The sequence below is a fragment of the Equus przewalskii genome, chromosome 12 (assembly GCF_037783145.1).
Source record: "Equus przewalskii isolate Varuska chromosome 12, EquPr2, whole genome shotgun sequence".
Lineage (NCBI taxonomy): Eukaryota > Metazoa > Chordata > Mammalia > Perissodactyla > Equidae > Equus > Equus przewalskii.
Window position 1 is genome coordinate 10,038,586 of NC_091842.1, and position 18,342 is coordinate 10,056,927.

General features: G+C 53.4%; 1 protein-coding gene across 19 annotated transcripts in view; it reads left to right on the forward strand.

Moving 5' to 3' along the window:
• The window catches only part of CUX1 (cut like homeobox 1), a 368,961-nt gene that overhangs the window by 323,979 nt on the left and 26,640 nt on the right, over nt 1-18,342 (forward strand). For 4 of the 19 annotated variants that reach the window (XM_070566369.1, XM_070566367.1, XM_070566373.1 and 1 more), the window contains exons 21-22: nt 582-884; nt 4,216-4,404. The exons of 4 other annotated variants lie outside the window; for them this stretch is intronic. In XM_070566369.1, coding sequence (XP_070422470.1) covers nt 582-884; nt 4,216-4,404 — 492 coding nt within the window. Of the gene's footprint in view, nt 1-581; nt 885-4,215; nt 4,405-10,842; nt 11,108-16,828; nt 17,657-18,342 lie in introns of those variants that run through there. 11 more of the 19 variants (XM_070566362.1, XM_070566365.1, XM_070566371.1 and 8 more) reach the window with 7 other exon arrangements.

Genomic DNA, 18,342 nt, shown 5'->3' on the forward strand with positions numbered 1-18,342 from the left:
TTGGGTGCTGTGGGGCCCTCCGGGAGTCACAGTGAGAACCAGCCTGGGGTCCCAGAGTCAGCACTGGCCGCAGGGGGCCAGCAGCCCACGCCTTAGGTCTCCAAGGGGTCTTCATCCCTGCGTGACCACACATCGTGGGCAGCCCTCATTGAAAATAATACGTCCATTTGTTTTGTTCTAGAAATTATGGACAAAATAAGTATGCAAATTATAATCTAGCCAGGGTACTTCTGAATTACAGAATTAGGGGGCTCCATTAGAAGAAATCATGACAATGATAGCACATGATTAATATGACAGATTTTTTAACAGAATGCCCTTTTAATGAGCCTTCAGAAACCTTTTATTTAAACCCCTAGTTTTCCTTCTGTTGCTGTTATTTTTTATTTTTTAATGCAGAAAATGAGAGGGTACTCTCAGTCAAAAGACTATGAAACAGTTCATTTAGATCCGCAGACTGCTATACTGTATCCTCCTCGTTCGGTCGTTCCACGAGCATCTCCTAGACAGGGAAGGTAGACAGACGGGCCTGGTGAAACTCAGCTGTTTGAGCCTCGGTTTTCCTTGTGCTTGAATTACAGAAAGCACTCCAAAGACCTCTGCCAGCTGCAGCCCTGCACCCGAATCTCCAATGAGCTCTAGCGAATCGGTGAAGAGCTTGACTGAACTGGTCCAGCAGCCCTGTCCCCCCATCGAAACCAGTAAGGATGGCAAACCACCAGAACCCAGCGACCCGCCCGCCTCAGACTCCCAGCCCACCACCCCACTGCCGCTGTCTGGACACTCGGCCCTCAGCATCCAAGAGCTGGTAGCCATGTCTCCAGAGCTGGACACCTACGGCATAACCAAGAGGGTCAAGGAGGTGCTGACCGACAACAACCTCGGTAGGTGCCCTCCCCGTCTGCTAAGTCAGGAGGCAGGTTGTTTCCTGTGGGAGTTCTGGGGAAGAACAGGTGGGGGGGGGGCACTCAGGCTAGGCCAGCGAAAGGGTTTAAGCGCTTACAGGCTACCTGCATGAACACAGAACCTCCTACAGTTGTGAACACTAAGGGCTCATGAGGGTGCTAGAGTTCTACAGGCCAATCCCAGCCCACTCCCGCTCCTGCTCGGCCCCTGCGCCCTTGCCGGGACCTCTTGGAAGGTACACCTGCAGGCCGGAGCCCACTCAGGCCACCCACTCAGACTGCCCTGATTGGGACATGCCCAGGACAGCCCCAGATCCCTAGGGGGCGCCAGAGCTGGGGAGGATCAGCAGCATCTGGGTGGCGTAGTGGAAGAGGCTGACAGACTGGTTCACATCCTACCTCTCCTACTTCATGTGCTGTGATACTGAGCCAGCTGCTCTTGGAGCCTCCTCGGTAAATCCTGAATAACGATGCCGGACGTGGGGTTGTGAGTAGCAGCAGTTCCCAGCAGCCTGCCTGGCAGCGCAGTCTCTCTTGCTATTGTCCTGCTGTCTCCTGCAGCGGATCCACTCCCCAGGCTCCACCGGGGTGAGGCAGCCCCTGGAGAACTGAGCTCACCACCCCTCCCCTGGGTTTCAAACCTAGGCCGGTTGCCTCGCAAATATTAGGGTGTTTTGTCGTTTTAAACCATTGTGCTCCTGCAGTGAAGTGTGGACCAGATGGGGTTCCCCTGGTCTAGGCATCCAGAGCATGGAAACAGCTACTCCCCATCACTTCCATCCTTCTTGTTTCTGGTGTAAAAGTCAGTTAAATGAGCACCATTCTCCGTGGTGCATGTTAAGACAACCCCAAAGAGTGGCTAGAATTTGCCAACTACCTTCAGGAGGGGCCTTCTCTGTTTTTCCCAGGGGACAGAAAAAGAAGGGAGTAGCAGTGAAATGGGTTCCAGTAAAGTTTGTGTGGTCACCCAACAGCCTAGGGTCAGGCCAGCCTGTCTGGTTGAGGCCTTCTACCCACTGCTTATGCAAAACAGCAGGAGAGAAAACATTTTTAATTCAGTTAATCGTGAAAATTAATTTAATTCATAAAAATGAAAATTTAGCTGTTGATTTCCTTCAATGGCTGTGAAGTCCCGTGTGCTCAGCAAGTATTAAAATGTGCGAGGATTTCTAGACTTTAGTTAATCCTTTACCTTCCAGTCTTGTCACAAGTCCAGGGAAGCAGGCCTGGTACATTATTGCTGCCCACTTCCGCATGGGGAGTGTCATTTCATGTAAACGATGAAAATCAGCTGAGGAAAACTCTCATTTTCAAACACTGATCAGTTGTGAGATCGTGAACGTTCAGATCTCATCCTTGGTCTTCCCATCGTGTCTCCATCACTGCTGGGGTTTTAGCTGATGCTGTTCACGTGCAGCCACAGCAGAACCCCACTGGCCTTGGAGCTCTGTTCTCAGATGCCGTGAAGCAGGAGTCAGTGACCTGAGGGGTGAAAACCTTCATTCAGACAGATGACTTCTTCCTCTTCGTGAAGGAACTTCGAGAAAAGCCCCCTAGCAGCGTCCCCCGGGCTTAGCGATGCAAAGCAGTCTTCATGGTTGCTCAAACTGGTCTTAGCTTCTCCAGGAAAGAAGCTGCCTGTCCTACTGGGGTCTCAGTGGAGTAATGGACACAGAGGGGCCAAATTACAGCTGAGTTAGGCAGCGAAGATGACCCTTGGTCAAGACCCAGGCATCTTCTTAACCTCTGACCTGGGATCTCGGGGTGTTCGTGGGTCCATCTCTTGAAACCATATGCAGAATGTATGTGCACAGATTTTATCAGGCGAGGGTCTCTAGCTTCTTCAGGTTCTCAAATGAGCCTGTGACCCACAAATGATTGAGAGCCACCGCTGTGAAACCTCTGGAACTAATAGACATGATTTCCAAAAAGAATCTCTTGATTTCCCCCCATATAACTGGGTGGGCCAAGCAAATAGTAACTAGCCATTCATATATATCACTTTCCTGAACCCAGCAAGCTCCATGGAATGAAATGAGATTCATTCATTAGGATTAGGTAACATTTATTGAAAACAGTCACATCAAAAAACTGGTAAGAACTTGGGATGTTGCAAGCTAAAGTAAGAGTCTAAAAAGCAGAGAAACCATGAGTTTACAAATCAGTAAATGTATCTCTAAGTTAAAATGACTGACACCAAAAAGATTAATTTCTCAAGTGCAAAGCTTTCCATGCAGTCCACTTTTACTTGGAGTCCCGCTTTTTCCAAGGCAGTGCCCTGCCATTTTCTCACAACTACCTCGTGAGCACAGGTGGTGGTGTTTCCCACTGGCCGACGGAGGACGTGAGCCGGCCATCCCCGGGCACCCTACTACCCAGGGAAGAGCCGCTCTCTGCCCCGGTGTCATGTTTTGTACGCTTTATGGTACCAGACACTGGCCTCTCTGATCCCAACCTCCACTGCCACCTAATAAGTCCTGTTCGTTTAAGTTCTCCCATCAGGTCGCTCAGGCGATGCCTGATTCTCATTTGTACCTTTAAAAGTGGTGGCCCCCCTTAACCTGCAGCTGAATGGCTCTCAGAGAAGAGGAATTTTCTTTTTAAGCCTCTGACAAACGTTGCAGACTTAATGCCACTGTGCTCTCCAGAGCAAAATGCCCTCTGATCGGCCTGGGGAGCAGGCTGCCCACCACGGCCGCAGAGAAAAGGCCTCGAAGAAGGGGTTTTGATCCACTTTGAGCTCCAGTCAGCAGAGGCAGCTTAGACTGCGGGAACAGACTTCAGAATTGGAAATGGCCTGCTTTTCAGAAAAACAGAGCCGAGGAGCTCTTTCTCCTTCTCTTTCCTGCTGTGACCCTGGGTCAAGTGGTCTGTTTTCTCAGCAAGACCTGATAACCTCGCTAATCGTGAAAGGAGCCGGTGCGGACAGCCCTGTGGTTTGAGGTTGTACGAGAGAGGTCTCCTGCCTGTGTGCTGCTTAACCTCCTGAGCTCGGGTTTGGGATTAACCGCCTCTGATAAACGCCGCAGGCACTAGCCAGGCCTCAGTTCATCCCAAGCCCAAAGGCTTTTTTGAGAGAAACATTGTGTGGAAGCAGAATGCAAGAGTAATACTGATTCTGTCAAGTGGAGTTTGTCAGAAGTCTGGGCAAAGAAATGCTTTTGCAACGTGCTTGCTCCCAGCCAGGACCCAGCTGACCAGACTCTGGGCCTTTAAACCCCATGTCTGATTTTAGCCTTGACACGTGTTTGTCCTTCCAGAACCCTGGGTCTCAGTGATGACACCTCTCTCGGTTCTGTTTTCTCTCTAGGTCAGCGCTTATTTGGAGAGACCATCTTAGGGCTCACTCAAGGCTCCGTCTCTGATCTCCTCGCTCGCCCGAAACCCTGGCACAAGCTCAGTCTGAAGGGACGGGAGCCCTTCGTCCGGATGCAGCTGTGGCTGAATGACCCCAACAACGTGGAGAAGCTGATGGACATGAAACGGATGGAGAAGAAAGGTAACTCCCCACCACCTGCCCCAGCCAACTGGCTTCCCATTTATAAACACGCTGTTTCTTTTAAAGGCTTCCCACAAAGCTGATGGGGGACATTGATCCATGACCAAGGGACTGTAAGGCAAGGCAAAGGATTTTTTGACAATCAGCAGCAGATGAGGACCTAAGAGGAATGGCAAGATTTGTGGTTTTTTTCTCCCCAGCAGCCTGAACCCAAAGACATTTCGGCCCTGGGGGCCACCTAGTCAATTCCTCCTAGTCGCCCTGGGAGCCAGTGAAGCCTTTGTCTTTAAGGAGACTAAGGCCACCGAGAAGGGAGCACCACAGTGCTTGGTGACGGCTCGTTTGTTGACGTTTGTCTTGTTGGGTGGGTAGGGTGTGACAACATGTATTGCACACGTACCACATGCCGGGGCTTCCATATCTTATCAGAGAGATGATTAATAAATGCATCTGTAGATAAGGGGCTCGGGTTCAGGGAAGGTAGGTGCCTCCATTAAGGTTACTCAGCCTGAAAAATTTGCTGAGCAAATTCCTGCCAGAACAGCTTTCTCTCTCTTGCTGTTACTTTATAGTTTATGGGCTGTGGAGGATATGGCCTCCTGGAGGGCTAAGTGCACCTCTTTTCTCCGAATGCTTCCAGAGCCTTCTGGAACATTGATGAGCATTGTCTTGCCCCCTGGAGGCTACAACACAGGAGAAATCCTAAAGGATTTCCGTGGTGGTGGAAAGTAATACCTGCTCTGCCTCAAGGTCTGCACTCCCACACGCTGCTCCTCATCAGCAAGCCCTCCCCTCAGAGGGGACAGTCCTGGGGCATCTGCAGTGCTGTGAGCTCACTCAGTGGCTGAGTCCCTTGAATGTGGAGATGAGGCACCAGCTGCTGGTCTGGCCGTGAGAAGCTGTGACACCTCCTTAATCTAATCAGCTTCTGCAGACAACTTCAGCTAAGAGCAGGTATCCCAGCCACCCCTGGGGCTGATCCTGGCCCCATCCCCGTGCGTCCCAGCCATAGGGGGATGGAGCCCAGGCTCGTAGCCTCTGAATTCACCAGGAGCCAGCCAAACATCGCTGTTCTCACCCAACTAGGGAAAGGGCAGGAGCTCCGAGAAGGAGCCAGAGTCTCTGATGCGTCCTGCAGGAGCTCGGTGGGCTGGCCCTTGTTGTGACAGGAGGGCCCTCCAGTTCCGGAGTGCCTCCCATTTGCTGGATGCTGTGCTGAGACTTCACTCACTCCACACAACTCCGTCTAGTACACGTGTCATTATCGGTGAACGACGAGGCTGGGGCGGGACACAGCTTACCTGATTTGAACAGTTGGCATAAGTAGGGAGCAGGAATCCATGGCTGGGGCTGTCAGACTTCAAAGCTGGTGCTCTCAGGTGTGTGTGCTGCCTGCACTGAGCACCTGCCACACTGGGACCATGCGCCCATGCAGTCACCTTCACCCTATCCGGGGCGCTCCCGCGGGCTCTTGCCTGCCCCCAGGTGTGCAGACCAAGGCTCTGACACAGGCCTCAGTGCTGCAAGCTCCAGAGGCCTGGGGCCACATTACCCCCCAAATTTTTTAACTTTTTAGTATGGGAAATCTCAAACATAAAAGTAGGGAGAATGATATCATGAACCCAGTATATCCATGACTGAATTTCAACAATTGTCAGTACTCACCCAACAAGCGGTTTGACAGTTTTCTGCGCTCTGTGGGAAGGCAGTGCCCTCCCTCCTCGAGCTTGCTGAGGCTGCCGCTCCCAGCGCCAGGGAGCTCCCTCCTGGCGGCAGCTCAGCATCCAGGCTGGCTCTGCCAAAGGCCTCCTGCTAGACATCAGCACAAAAGCGAGCCCTGGTTCTCCCACTCCTTGGCGTGTTTCTCCTCCTGGGCCAGCAGGAAAGGCCCTCAGCCCCCACAAACAGATCTTTGGGGGCTTCCTAGACCTCCATTTCTCCTCCCTCATGGGCTCTGGGCGCCATCTTGTGTTACAAAAGAGTTATTGTTTCAGCAAGCCCAGGCCCCTCCTCACATCCCAAGGTCCCTAAGTGGCTGTGGCCCACTGTCTTCTCTCGCTAGTAAGGATGCTCACTAGAGGAGTCTTCACCAGCCCCAGCAGGAGACCAAGGCCCCTGATCCGTCACACACAAGATCAGGTGACCCGGAGCACAGCACTGCCTGTGGTTTCCCTAGACTCCTGGTCACCCACCCGGGGGGAGGGGGCTGGCTGGGCAGACCAGGGTCGTTTCTTTCTGGCCTCTGGCTCTATCATAGTAATTTAGCGGGGAGAAGATCTGCCTTCTCAGTGGTTTCCTAATTCTATTCATAAAATGGCAAGTGAATTCAGTCCCTAGCCTAAGTTTCTACACCTCTGAAATGAGGATAGTAATGGTAGCTTTTTCCGGTTGTGAGGATTAGAAAGAATGTACCTAGTATAACAAGCTGCTCCCAAGTGCTCAGTAAACGACCGTTATTAAAGAATTTATATTCCTTTGAAATAGGTGAATAAGTTGTGCTTCCTCTATTAAAAATTCTGCACCAGTAACCTAGACCGCAGGACTCACGTGTACGCTACGCTTGCTTCTTGTCCAGAAAGCCTTTGCTGCTTCTCCCTTCAGCGCGAAGCTTTTATTGCTCTCCTTCCTTCCTTTCTTGTAAACCTTTCTCTCCCCTCATCTACCTTCTGCGTTCTATTCCCTTCATGAGATGGCCCTTCACACAGTACGGGCACCTGGACACGCGCACACACATGCAGCCTTGGCTAGCTTGTGGTCTCGTGGAGGCTACAGATGGACCCTGATGATCCTGTCTTCTCCAGTGACACTGGAGACCTGAGTGCCAGTGCTGCTGACGTGCGTCTCCCTGGCTCGCAGTGGCTCCCACTGACACAGCCTCGGGCCCTGCTGCCATGCCACAGCTGGGAAGGCAGGCAGGGGCAGTGGCCACCATGTGGCAGGGCAAGTGGCCACCATGTCGTAGGGCAGGGCAGGCGGCGCTGCCCAGGACAGACTTAGGTCAGGCCTCAGTTCTGTCACTTACTAGCTGTGTGGCCTCAGGCAAATTGTTTCACCTCTCTAAGCCTCAGTTTCTACATCGGTAAACAGGGGTGATAATGGCCTCCCCCCGACAGCGTAACTGGGAGGATGAAGTGAGAAATGTCAGCTGCTGCTGCTGCTGCTGACAATGCTGCACTCTTATTACTATATAGTATGTGAATTGAATATTAGTTTTAGTCTTCTGTTGTTTTTAAGAAGTTTTAAAGAATTTTCAGACCGTATTCAAAACTAGTCCACTAGGAAGATCACTCTGGATGATTCCTTTGCTCAAGAAGTCCGAGTGGTTTTAACTTGCAGCATAGTTGGTGATTAATGACGGTAACAACCGGCAGGGGCAGATAAAGCACAGAAAGCACGGATAGAACAGAGAGAGCCTGAAATCCAGGAATCACCTCCCCTGTACTTCACAGTCCACTCAGCACGTCCCCAAACAAGAGTCGCACATGAGTCCCTGAGCCTTGGCACTGCCCTCTCCCACCGCCCCCCAACCTCTCTCCCACAGGAGAGACACAGTCACTGCACAGGTGCCCCCTCGTCCCGGCCTCTGCCGCTCGCTGTCTCTGCTGCCCCTTTCGGGTGGGCCTCGTGGCCCCAGGCCTGAGCCTGCTCCAGCCGCTCCTCCGCCTCTTCTCCTGGGCTGAGCCCTCGCCCCCTTGAAGTTCATCCCAGCATCTTCACATTCAGTCTCCTCCTCATCTCCATCACCTGCCAGCCTCCTGCTCCCTCTCTACCTCGTCTCAAGACTGGCTCCTGGATCACTGCCTTCCTCCGTGCCCACGTCCTGCCTCCTCCAAGGGATTTTAAGGCCCATCTGACCCGTCCAGCACCCCGGCCTCCAGTTCTTTGACCTCCTCAACCCTTGGCTGCTCCCTCAATCTTGTTATCACCCACAGCTACTCCACCTCAAAGCCCAAATTCAGGTACCCCACTCACTGACCACATTCTGCCATCCTTCCCTCTGCCGTGTTTCTCCGTTCACTGCACCTTACCCAGGGTGGCCTCCAGCCCCTGTATCCCCTCCCCTGCTTTCTCCCATCACATTGCCCTCTGCTGCCCTTGCCTCCTTCCCCAGACATCCCAGACTCCATGCTCCATCACTTCAGTACACTCTGGACATGGTCCTCTCTCTCTCACCTCCTTCCATTCCTCGTCCCCCTGCAATCCCAGCCTTGAATCAGAGCCCTGCCAGTTTCCTCCACCCAGCCTCCTTGGTGTCTGGGACCTGCTGGAGAATATCCCAGACCTTCACGGGTGGGTGCTGCCTCAGCTCAGTGGGGTCCTCGTGCTTCTCCCCACCCCATCCCCCACCACATTTCCCCTCACTTCAGATCACCTGTCCTCTGCCTTCCTACTTCGTAAAGAAAACAAACGCCATCCACTGCCCCCACCTCAGTCCCTACAGACTTGTCTGTATGTCACCCACCTTCCCTCCCTCCCTGCCCCTGTGCTCAGGCCCATTCTCCTGCACCATCAGTGATCACCCTCTCACCTGTATCACCAGCTCTGTCAGCTCTCTCCCCTCAGCTTGGAAACCTTACCAGCTCTCTCACCTTTAAAGACCCTCCTCAACCCTGGATTTCCCTTCTTGAAGCCGTCTGCTCTCTCACTTTCCTTTTACAGCTAGGCTTGTTTTTTGTTTTTTTGGTGAGGAAGGTTGGCCCTGAGCTAAATTCTGTTGCCAATCTTCCTCTTTTTGCCTGGGGAAGATTGTCACTGAGCTAACATCTGTGCCAGTCGTCCTCTATTTTGTACATGGGACGCCACCACAGCATGAGTTAATGAGCAGTGTGTAGGTCCACACCTGGGATCCAAACCCACAAACCCCAAGCCACCGAAGCAGAGCGCACAAACTTAACCACTGTGCCACCGGGCCGGCCTCTAGGCTTCTTAAAATAGTAATTCATGCTCACTGCCTTCACTTCCTCACCTCCCATTCACTATGAAACCTACTGCTGTCTGGCTTCTGCTCCCACAGCTCCACTGTGTCTGTTCGCCGCCGTCTCCAGTTCTAGCCTGATCACTGAATCCAAAGGCCATTCTGGGTCCTTGTCACACCTTCATTTCTGCAGCCCTGACATGTTGACCATCACTCCTCACTCATCCCTCTGTTACGCTGCTGTCTCCTGGTGTTCCTCTCAGCTCTCTGTATCCTTGCAGGCTGCTGCTTCCTCTGCCCAGGGGTGTTTTCCAGGATTCTGTCCTCGGCCCTCTCTTTCCCATCAAGATCATTGACTTCAACTACAATTTCTGCTCTAGTGGTTCCAGATTCCTCTCTCTAGCCCAGACCATTCTTCTGAGCTTGATACCTATCTATGCAGCTGCCTACAGAACTCTCACTGTGGATGACTCAGAGACGCCTCAAACTCCACATTTCCAAGACGAACCATCATCTTCTCCTTTTCATCTGCTCCTTCCATGGTGCCCAACCCAAAGATGCCTCCACCCACCTCATCGTCCAGGCCTGAGCCAGGGGGCCATCCTCAGCTCCCTGCTCCTTAGTCCTTCGTTTAATCAGTCCCCAGGCCTGTCAGTTCTACCCCGTAACATCTCCACAGTCCAGCTGCTCTTCTCCAGCCCCATCACCGCCGCCTTGGTTCAAATCCTCGTCATTCTTACCTCCTAACTGAACGCCTTCCTCCCAGCCTTCCCTCCCCTCCATCCTCGAGACTGTAGCCAGAGCAGCCTTCAGGAACATAGCGTTGATCATATCACGCCCTTGAGTCACATCTTTTCATTTCTTCCCATTGCCTTCAAGTCCAGACTTCCGGCCTACCGTGGCTCTGCCCATCTTGCCAGCTTTATGTCTGACGACAACTCCTCCTACCACCACCCCTCTGCATGCACACAGGCACACACACAACACACTTGAACCGTGCTGTTGCATGCCTCTGTGTCTGTGTACTTGCTGTTCCCATTTTCTGGAGCAGCCTCCTGCCATTTTCTGCTTCATCACCTATTTTTTCTGGTTAATCCCTCCTTGTCCTTCGCGGTTCAGTTTAAACATCATGTCACCTGGGAAGCCTCCCCCACCCCTCCCCGGGCTGCGCCGAGTAATCTCCCCCAGTGCGCCGCTCCAGGGGACCCTGCGCTTGCCTCCCTTAGTGCACTCTGCCGGGGTCATCTGTCTATACACTTCTCTGCGTCCCCCACTAAAGTGTCAGGGGGGACACATTACCACAGAGCAGCTCCTTGACGAGTGTGTCATGGGTTTCAGAATGGTTCCAGTCCGAGTGCTTTTTCTAGTCCGAGTGTTTTGAGATGCCCTTGGAAGAGCAGGGCAGAATAGCCAGCTACTCACGTCATCGCGAGCCGACACTATACCGTGTACCTGGGGTCAGGGGCTCGGGCGGACCTTCCAGCTGGGCCTGCGCCTCAGTCTGCCCTCTCTCCCTCCCTCAGCATACATGAAGCGGCGGCACAGCTCAGTCAGCGACAGCCAGCCCTGTGAGCCCCCCTCCGTTGGCATTGACTACAGCCAGGGCGCCAGCCCCCAGCCCCAGCACCAGCTGAAGAAACCCCGAGTGGTGCTGGCTCCTGAAGAGAAAGAAGCTCTGAAGAGAGCATATCAGCAAAAGCCATACCCGTCACCAAAAACCATCGAAGAACTCGCCACCCAGCTCAACTTGAAAACCAGCACTGTCATCAACTGGTTCCACAATTACAGGTACGATCCTGCCCTCGGCCCAGTACATGACGCTCCACACAACACGCATTCCGCCCTTGGGAAGAGGCCGCTCTGCTGCAGGGCGCAGCCACTAAAGGTGCACAGGAGTGAAGTTCTAAGAACTCGGCCCTGGCAGACTGGGGACTGAGAACTTGGTCCGTTCTCAGTGGTTCAAGTTCTCAGTGGTTTGGTCAGTTAGGCGGTTTTTTATGCTATTTTATTAGAGGTTTTGTTTGTTTGGTGAGGAAGATTGTCCCTGAGCTCATGTCTGTGCCAGTCTTCCTCTGTTTTTTATCTGTGGGACACCACCACAGCACAGCTTGACGATGGGAGTGGTATGTAGGTCCCTGCCTGGGATCCAAACCCGTAAACCCCGGGCCACCAAAGTGGAGGGCGCGAACTTAACCACTACACCATGGGGCCGGCCCCTTTGTTGGAGTTTTTAACTCCAAAGGTGTAGGGTCATGTAGTTAGACACAGTTCACATCTGCTATGATCAGAAAAAAGAATCCTCTCGGTTATGTCATTTAATAAGGGAGAGTGCAGGCATTCATGCTTCTGTAGGAGTGGATGTTTCTTAGTGATTTTTGGATGCTTTCTTGGGGTCTTTCACAGTATTGTTTTCCAGATTAAGTTGATTAGTTCGGTAATTAAATAAATAGTGTAAGACCCTTCTTTTGGGGAAGTTCATGAGTTAATGAAAATTTATTGAGCACCCAGCAGATCTCCAGACGCTGACCTAATGCTTTAAACAACCTGATCCTCACCCTATATAATAAGGGGCGTAGTATTATCTGCATTTTGCTGATGGCAAACGTAAAACCCAGAGGGGCTGAGTCACTTCCCCAGGCAGGGAAGGGCCCAGTGCTCCCTACGGAACACAGTCAACTGAGGGCACGTGTTTGGACTGGATCATGGAATCCACTGAAGATAACGAATGCTGATCGCAGCACTAACCAGGACTCCCCAGTAGAAACCAAGAATGCCCAGGGGCCTAAGGGAGATTCCTGTTTCTTTAATTCTTTGTATGGGGCCATCAATGGAGGTTCTCCTCAGAACATCATTTTCTCTAGGGCTCAGTAAAAATGGGGTCGGTGCTCCTGGTTGTGCCAAGGTGACAAGTACATGTGTGTAGCCAGGGCCAGCAGCGCCCTCAGCAGTTACTCACCTGAAACAGGGGGCAGGCAGTAGAAGATCCCAGACAGTCCTAGGGGCTAGAGGGAGGAGCTGTCTCTAACTGGGCCCTGCCTCATCTGATACGCTCTGCTGGAGTTTCTGGAGGGGCCCAATAAACCTCCCAGGCTCCGAACAAATTGGGAAACTTTAAAATATTAGATGGGAGCCAAACAACACCTGTATAAGGCTAAGTTAGTAGATGCAGCTTAGCAGGAGAGCCGAACAGACCCACTACCTGACCCTTGGAACCAGGCACATTTACCCATGATGGCCACACTGGCCCCAGGCAGGCCTCCCCATGTGTGCACTGGCTCACATGGGGACAAAGAAGGTACATGAGCTGAGCACAACCAGCCTCTGCATCCTAAATTTACCAGTCAGATAAAGGCGGAGGCAGAGCGAGGCCGGCAGTTAGAATAATGGAGCTCCCTCTACAGGGAAGGTAACTTCCAGAGTGGTAAACAAGCGAACTGAGGTGGAATGACTGGAAGTGTGGGCAGAGATTCACCGGAGCCCCTCCCTGCCAAGTGTTATGCAACCCCGTTTCACTTTCTAGGCACAAAGGTGCATTTGAATATGTACTTTCGAGTCGTCTGCAAGTTATGTCCATTTTAATTCAAGTTTATAACTCTGGACAGGAGAGCACGATGCTGTGGATTACCCAGTACCTGGGTAACTGTGCTACTGATTACACAAAACATCCCCAAAGCCATTTCCCCTGGCCCTGCTGGGCCCACCTTTTTCCCAGCTCCCCCTCAGGCCTCAGCTGAGTGGCAATTGCTGCCTCCTGGCCAGGGCAGGCTCTCTCCAGGTTTCCCAGCTGCTGTCACTCATCTTGCTGGCCTCCTGACAACCATGGTAATGCCCATCACATGATGATCAGCTGGTCCTCGGGGAGATGCCTCATTTATGCATTTCACATAAGCAACTTCAGCTCTACACCCTTGGCATAAAATAGAGAAGGAAGGAGAGGGGGGAATAGCAGTAGGAACTCAAAACTCAGTAAATGAGCTCAGGTCTGGATCTAGAGTAGATGCTCAGTAAATATTCTCCTTCAAAAATAACTCCACAACCAAGGGTGTAAGTCAAATAGGAAAACCAAGGGCAGAGATGAGTTTCAGCTGCAGACATCTGGAAAAATATCCCGGAAGAAGCAGGAGATGCACAGGGTCTCAAAAGAACTGAACTAGAGACTTTTATAAGCCACGAAATAGGTCAGATGAGAAGTGAGCACGAGGTCATTCAGAATTGGCATAAAGCCCAAAGAATGGAAGTCACTTGCCTTAGATCACCCGGGAGGTAAAGTGTAGAGCAGAGATTCCAGCTGAGCAAGCACTGTCTCCCTGGCTGTGGCTCTTCCACTGAACGCTCAGGACAGGCCCCCTTACCTGGTATACCCCACAGAGCTTCAAACGAGGACAGGCACAGTGCACTGAATGTGTTTCATTCCTAAGCAGGAAGGCAGTTCCTCACATTCTTTCTGCAGGAGTTAAACAGAAGTTGATTTTATTTTCTCCTGCCCCGACTGGAACTCTCAGGGAATAATGCTTGGGTCAGTTTTTGCCCCCATCGAAAACATAAAACTTGACTTCGTGTTATCCTTTCACCCTAAAGAAATTAGAAGTGTCTTACAGTGACCGTTTACCTAGAATTGGGGCCAGGAATGCCAGGACAACATACCACAGGACACCTGCTCTCGTCTTGGAAGGACAGGTCCACACCATAGAAACTCTTCTGGGCCCTAAAAGCCGTGGTGTCCTGTGAACTGTCTGAAAACCAGATCTGCTCCTGGGACCTGGTCTTTCTGGCCCAGATGACAGTATTCCTCAGACATGGAGACAAATCTAGGCTAAGAAGGATGATGTCTTGGGGCCGGCCCGGTGGTGCAGCGGTTAAGTTCGCACAGTCCCCTTCTCGGCAGCCTGGGGTTCACCGGTTTGGCTCCTGGGTGCGGACATGGCCCCGCTTGGCAAAAGCCATGCTGGGGTAGGCGTCCCACATATAAAGTACAGGAAGATGGGCACGGATGTTCGCTCAGGGCCAGTCTTCCTCAGCAAAAAGAGGAGGATTGGCAGTAGTTAGCTCAGAGCTAATCTTCCTCAAAAAAAAAAAAAGGGATGATGTCTCATTCTTTGGAACAGTAATATGTGCCAGGCACTGAGCCAAGAGCTTCACAGATGTGTTATCTTGTCAGAGCCTCCGGTCAGCAGTCAGGTGCAGTGCTGCCAGCCCCATTTTACAGAGAAAGGGTATGCTCACTAACCGAGCTGGTGAGGGTGGCAGCCCAGATCCCAAGCCCCAGGCATGACGCTGTCTCTTCCCTCAGCCCTTCCACCTCAGCCTTAGCACTTACAACAGGGGTGTGTCACTCAAAAGGCAGCTGGCTGGTTAGAAGAGTTCCCCTTTTTTTGGGGGGGTCTACTTTGTGTCCTATATTATATATTAACATTTTATTTAATCTTAACATCTCTGCAAGGAAGATACTGTTCTCCACATTTTTCAGATAAGAAAACTGAAACTCAGAAAGGTTAAGGAACGTACCCAAGTTGCACAGCTACTAAGTGACAAAGCCAGATTTCAAACCCAGGTGTGCCTGGTTCCAAAAAGCCTGTGCTCTGTTCTGGGCCAGTCTGCTCCTGAGACTCAGAGTTAGTGCTTGGGCCTGGGGTCTGGCTAGGGCCAAACCCTTCAGCACCTGTCTAGCCTCCCACCTCCCCAACCAGGGTTGGATGGGAGTGGGTGTTCAGCCCAACTGGCATTCTCGGCTGCCAAGGGGCCTGAAAACCAGTAAAGAGCAGGTCTGCCCTCCCAGGAACCTGTGGCAGGAGCTGCCATTTCGCAGGCTCCCAAGGAAGCCCCAGGGAAGGAGGAAAGTCTTCTCTTAGGCCTAGAGCTGCTGGGGGGGTTCAGGACCTCACCCTGCAGCCCTGGCTCAGAAACATCCTCAAGACAAGGATGAGAGCTCACCTTGTGCAGGGAGCAAACTATGGAACAGATCACCACCGCCAGAGTTCTGACACACTGACAGAAACGAGAGCCGGATTCTCCCCAGCCCTAGCCCTCCCCACATCCAGCACGGGTCCTGGCCTGTAGTAAGCTCTCGAAAAATCTTACCTTTATTGAGTTATATGTACTGCAGAAAATATTTCCATGCATGCCCAACCCGTGGGCTTTGTGCAGGCCCAGTCTCTGCGAGACTCTGGGTGGTGCTAAGGCACCTGAAGATGCCTGTCCACTAAGGGCTTGCACATCCTCAGAGGCTTTTTCAGCTCTTTGGAAGAAACACCTAGAGAGCCTTATGATTGAGCCTAGTACTGTGAGCATGATGGGAGGAGAAACCGTGGAGCAAAAACAGACATAACAAGAGCCCTTTCCTGACGTCAGCCAGGGCTCCAGAACAGGGAAGGCCACGGCCCTCGGCAGCTGTTTCCTTCAGACCCAACCAAGTACCGGAGCACATTTTCCACTGCAGGCTGACCTCGGCTTGATTAAAACTTGCTGGGTGTGCTGGAGTACATATTTGGTCTCCTTCCTGCTTGATCAAAAGTGACTGTTCCCTGGTCGCCTCCTTTCAGAGAAGGAAATTAGGTGAAAACACACAACTTGGTGGAATTCCACCTCAGCCTTGACCAGAGCCCCTGGCCTATGGCTCAGAGCTGGACACTGAAGATTTTCATTTGGGGCCCTGCCTAATAATTGGTTCTCTCTCGCGCCGTCCTGATGAGGAAGCAGTGGTTATCCGTCATCCTGCAGTTCCCTTTATTAATTCAGTCAGCGCTGATTCTGTATACCAAGCACCATGCTGGCCTGACATGCAGAGAGTAAAGGGCACCTCACCACTCATAGCCTCGGCCGAGGTGGGTGGGATGGCGATGGAGGCAGCGTGCCATTAAGTGAGTGACACTAGCTATGTCGGGGGAGGGAGGGGATTTCCCCCTTAGCCCTCGAGTTCTTGTGGCTGGACTAATGATAAAATTAATACAAAACAGATTAACAGGAGAAAACCCAACTTAATACATACATACAGGAGATCATAAAAATGATGCATGAGAAATGACCAAAGCAGGCAGGTGCTATAGTTTTTACACAATCAATCAATCAGTGAGGATCTGACAGGACAAACTTAAGTTTGGGGAGTTGATTAGAAAGCAATCTAAGCACAGCTGGGCTTGGGGCAGTCAATTCCTGAGAAAGTCAGGAGGTGTGTCTATCCAGGCTTCCCCCCGAACTCCCCTTCTCCGGTGACGTGACGAAGCCGTCTCCCTCTCTCGGGGCGGCGAGGGCACCTCCCGCGGGAGCCTGATCTCCTGCCTTGCGGGGGAACAGAGCGGGTCTTTAGTTCCGAATAATCAGTAGGCCAGCGTGGGCCCGTCGGGCGGCAGCAGCGGCTCCGTCCTAGTGGAGGGGGCACGGGCACCCGGCCGGGCAGCTGGGGCTCCCCTCGGGCTCCGGGCCGGGCGGGGCCGTGGGGGCCGGCGGGCTGGGCTGGCGCGGGCGTCGGGACCGGGAGGCGGCCCCCTCACGGCGCCCGCTTGTGTCCCGCAGGTCTCGGATCCGCAGAGAACTGTTCATCGAGGAGATCCAGGCCGGCAGCCAGGGCCAGGCCGGCGCCAGCGACTCCCCGTCGGCCCGGAGCGGCCGCGCGGCGCCCGGCTCGGAGGGCGACAGCTGCGACGGCGTGGAGGCCGCCGAGGGCCCGGGCGCCGCGGACGCCGAGGAGTCGGGCGGCCCCGCGGCCGCCGCCAAGTCTCAGGGAGGGCCGGCCGAGGCGGCCGCGGCCCCGGAGGAGCAGGAGGAGGCGCCGCGGCCGGCGGAGAAGGCGCAGCCGCCGCCCTCGGGGCCCCCGGCCGCCGCGGACGACGCCGACGGCGAGGGCCGGGCCCGGGCGCCACCGCCGCCACCGCCCGAGGGCCCCGCGGACGGCCCGGGGCCCGTGCCAAACCCCGCCGCCGCGCCCGCGGCCGGGGAGGACGCCGCTACCTCAGCCGCGCCGCCGGCGGAGGGCCCGTGCCGGGCCCGGGACGGCGCCGACAGGAGTTCCGCTTTGCCAAGCACCAGCGCGCCCGCGGCCGCCCGCAGGGCCAGCTCGCTGCAGAGCCTCTTCGGCCTCCCGGAGGCGGCGGGCGCCAGGGACTCGCGAGACAACCCCTTGAGGAAGAAGAAGGCTGCGAACTTGAACAGCATAATCCACCGCCTGGAGAAGGCCGCCAGCCGTGAGGAGCCCATCGAATGGGAGTTCTGAGAGGCGCCGCCCGCCCGTCGCGCCCCGCCGGGCCGAGCCGAGCCGGGCCGGGCCGGCCGAGCGGGGCCGAGCGGGGCCGGGCCGAGCCGAGCCGAGTCTGGCCGAATCTCGCCGGGCCAGGCCGAGTCTGGCCGAGCTGGGCCGGGCCGAGCCGAGTCGAGTCGAGTCGGGTCGGGTCGGGTCGGGCCCGGGCCGGGCCGAGTCTTGTCGGGCCGAGCTGGGCCGAGCCGGGCGGGCAGAGGGGCGGGCGCCGACTCCGCGGCCTGGACCGTGTTGCGCACTTACCGCCCTGCGGGCCACAGGGCAAAATCGCCATAGGCCAAGGTGCATATAGAAAACAAAGGAGCATTAAGCCCAATCTATGTCGTGTTTTCAAGGAAGAAAACGGAAATGTGTAGTCGAGCTTTTTTGTACCCTGAAGTGTTTTTTTTATTGCCCTAAGTGATTTCCACAGGTTCTGGAATAACTCTTACAGCTTTGCCTTGTGCCCTCCTCTTTCGTGTGGGCTTTAAAAAAAAAAAATCAAACCCACATATTAAAAGGGGGCTTTTTATCTGCCATCTAATGGCTTCAGAGCGATAATACACTATTATCTTCTTAAACCAGGAAAAAAAAGGGGGGGGGGATTTTTCAGAAAAATTAAAAAAGAAAGTTTTTGTAGCTGTTCAGTTGCCACTAAGAGATTGCACAGTCAAACCGACTCTAAACACACTAGTTTGGATTCCTAAATATTTTCAAGTAAAGAATCTTCTCGTTTGAAACTTTGAATTAAAATAAAACACATTTACTCCACATATTTTTTAACAAGAAGAAAAGT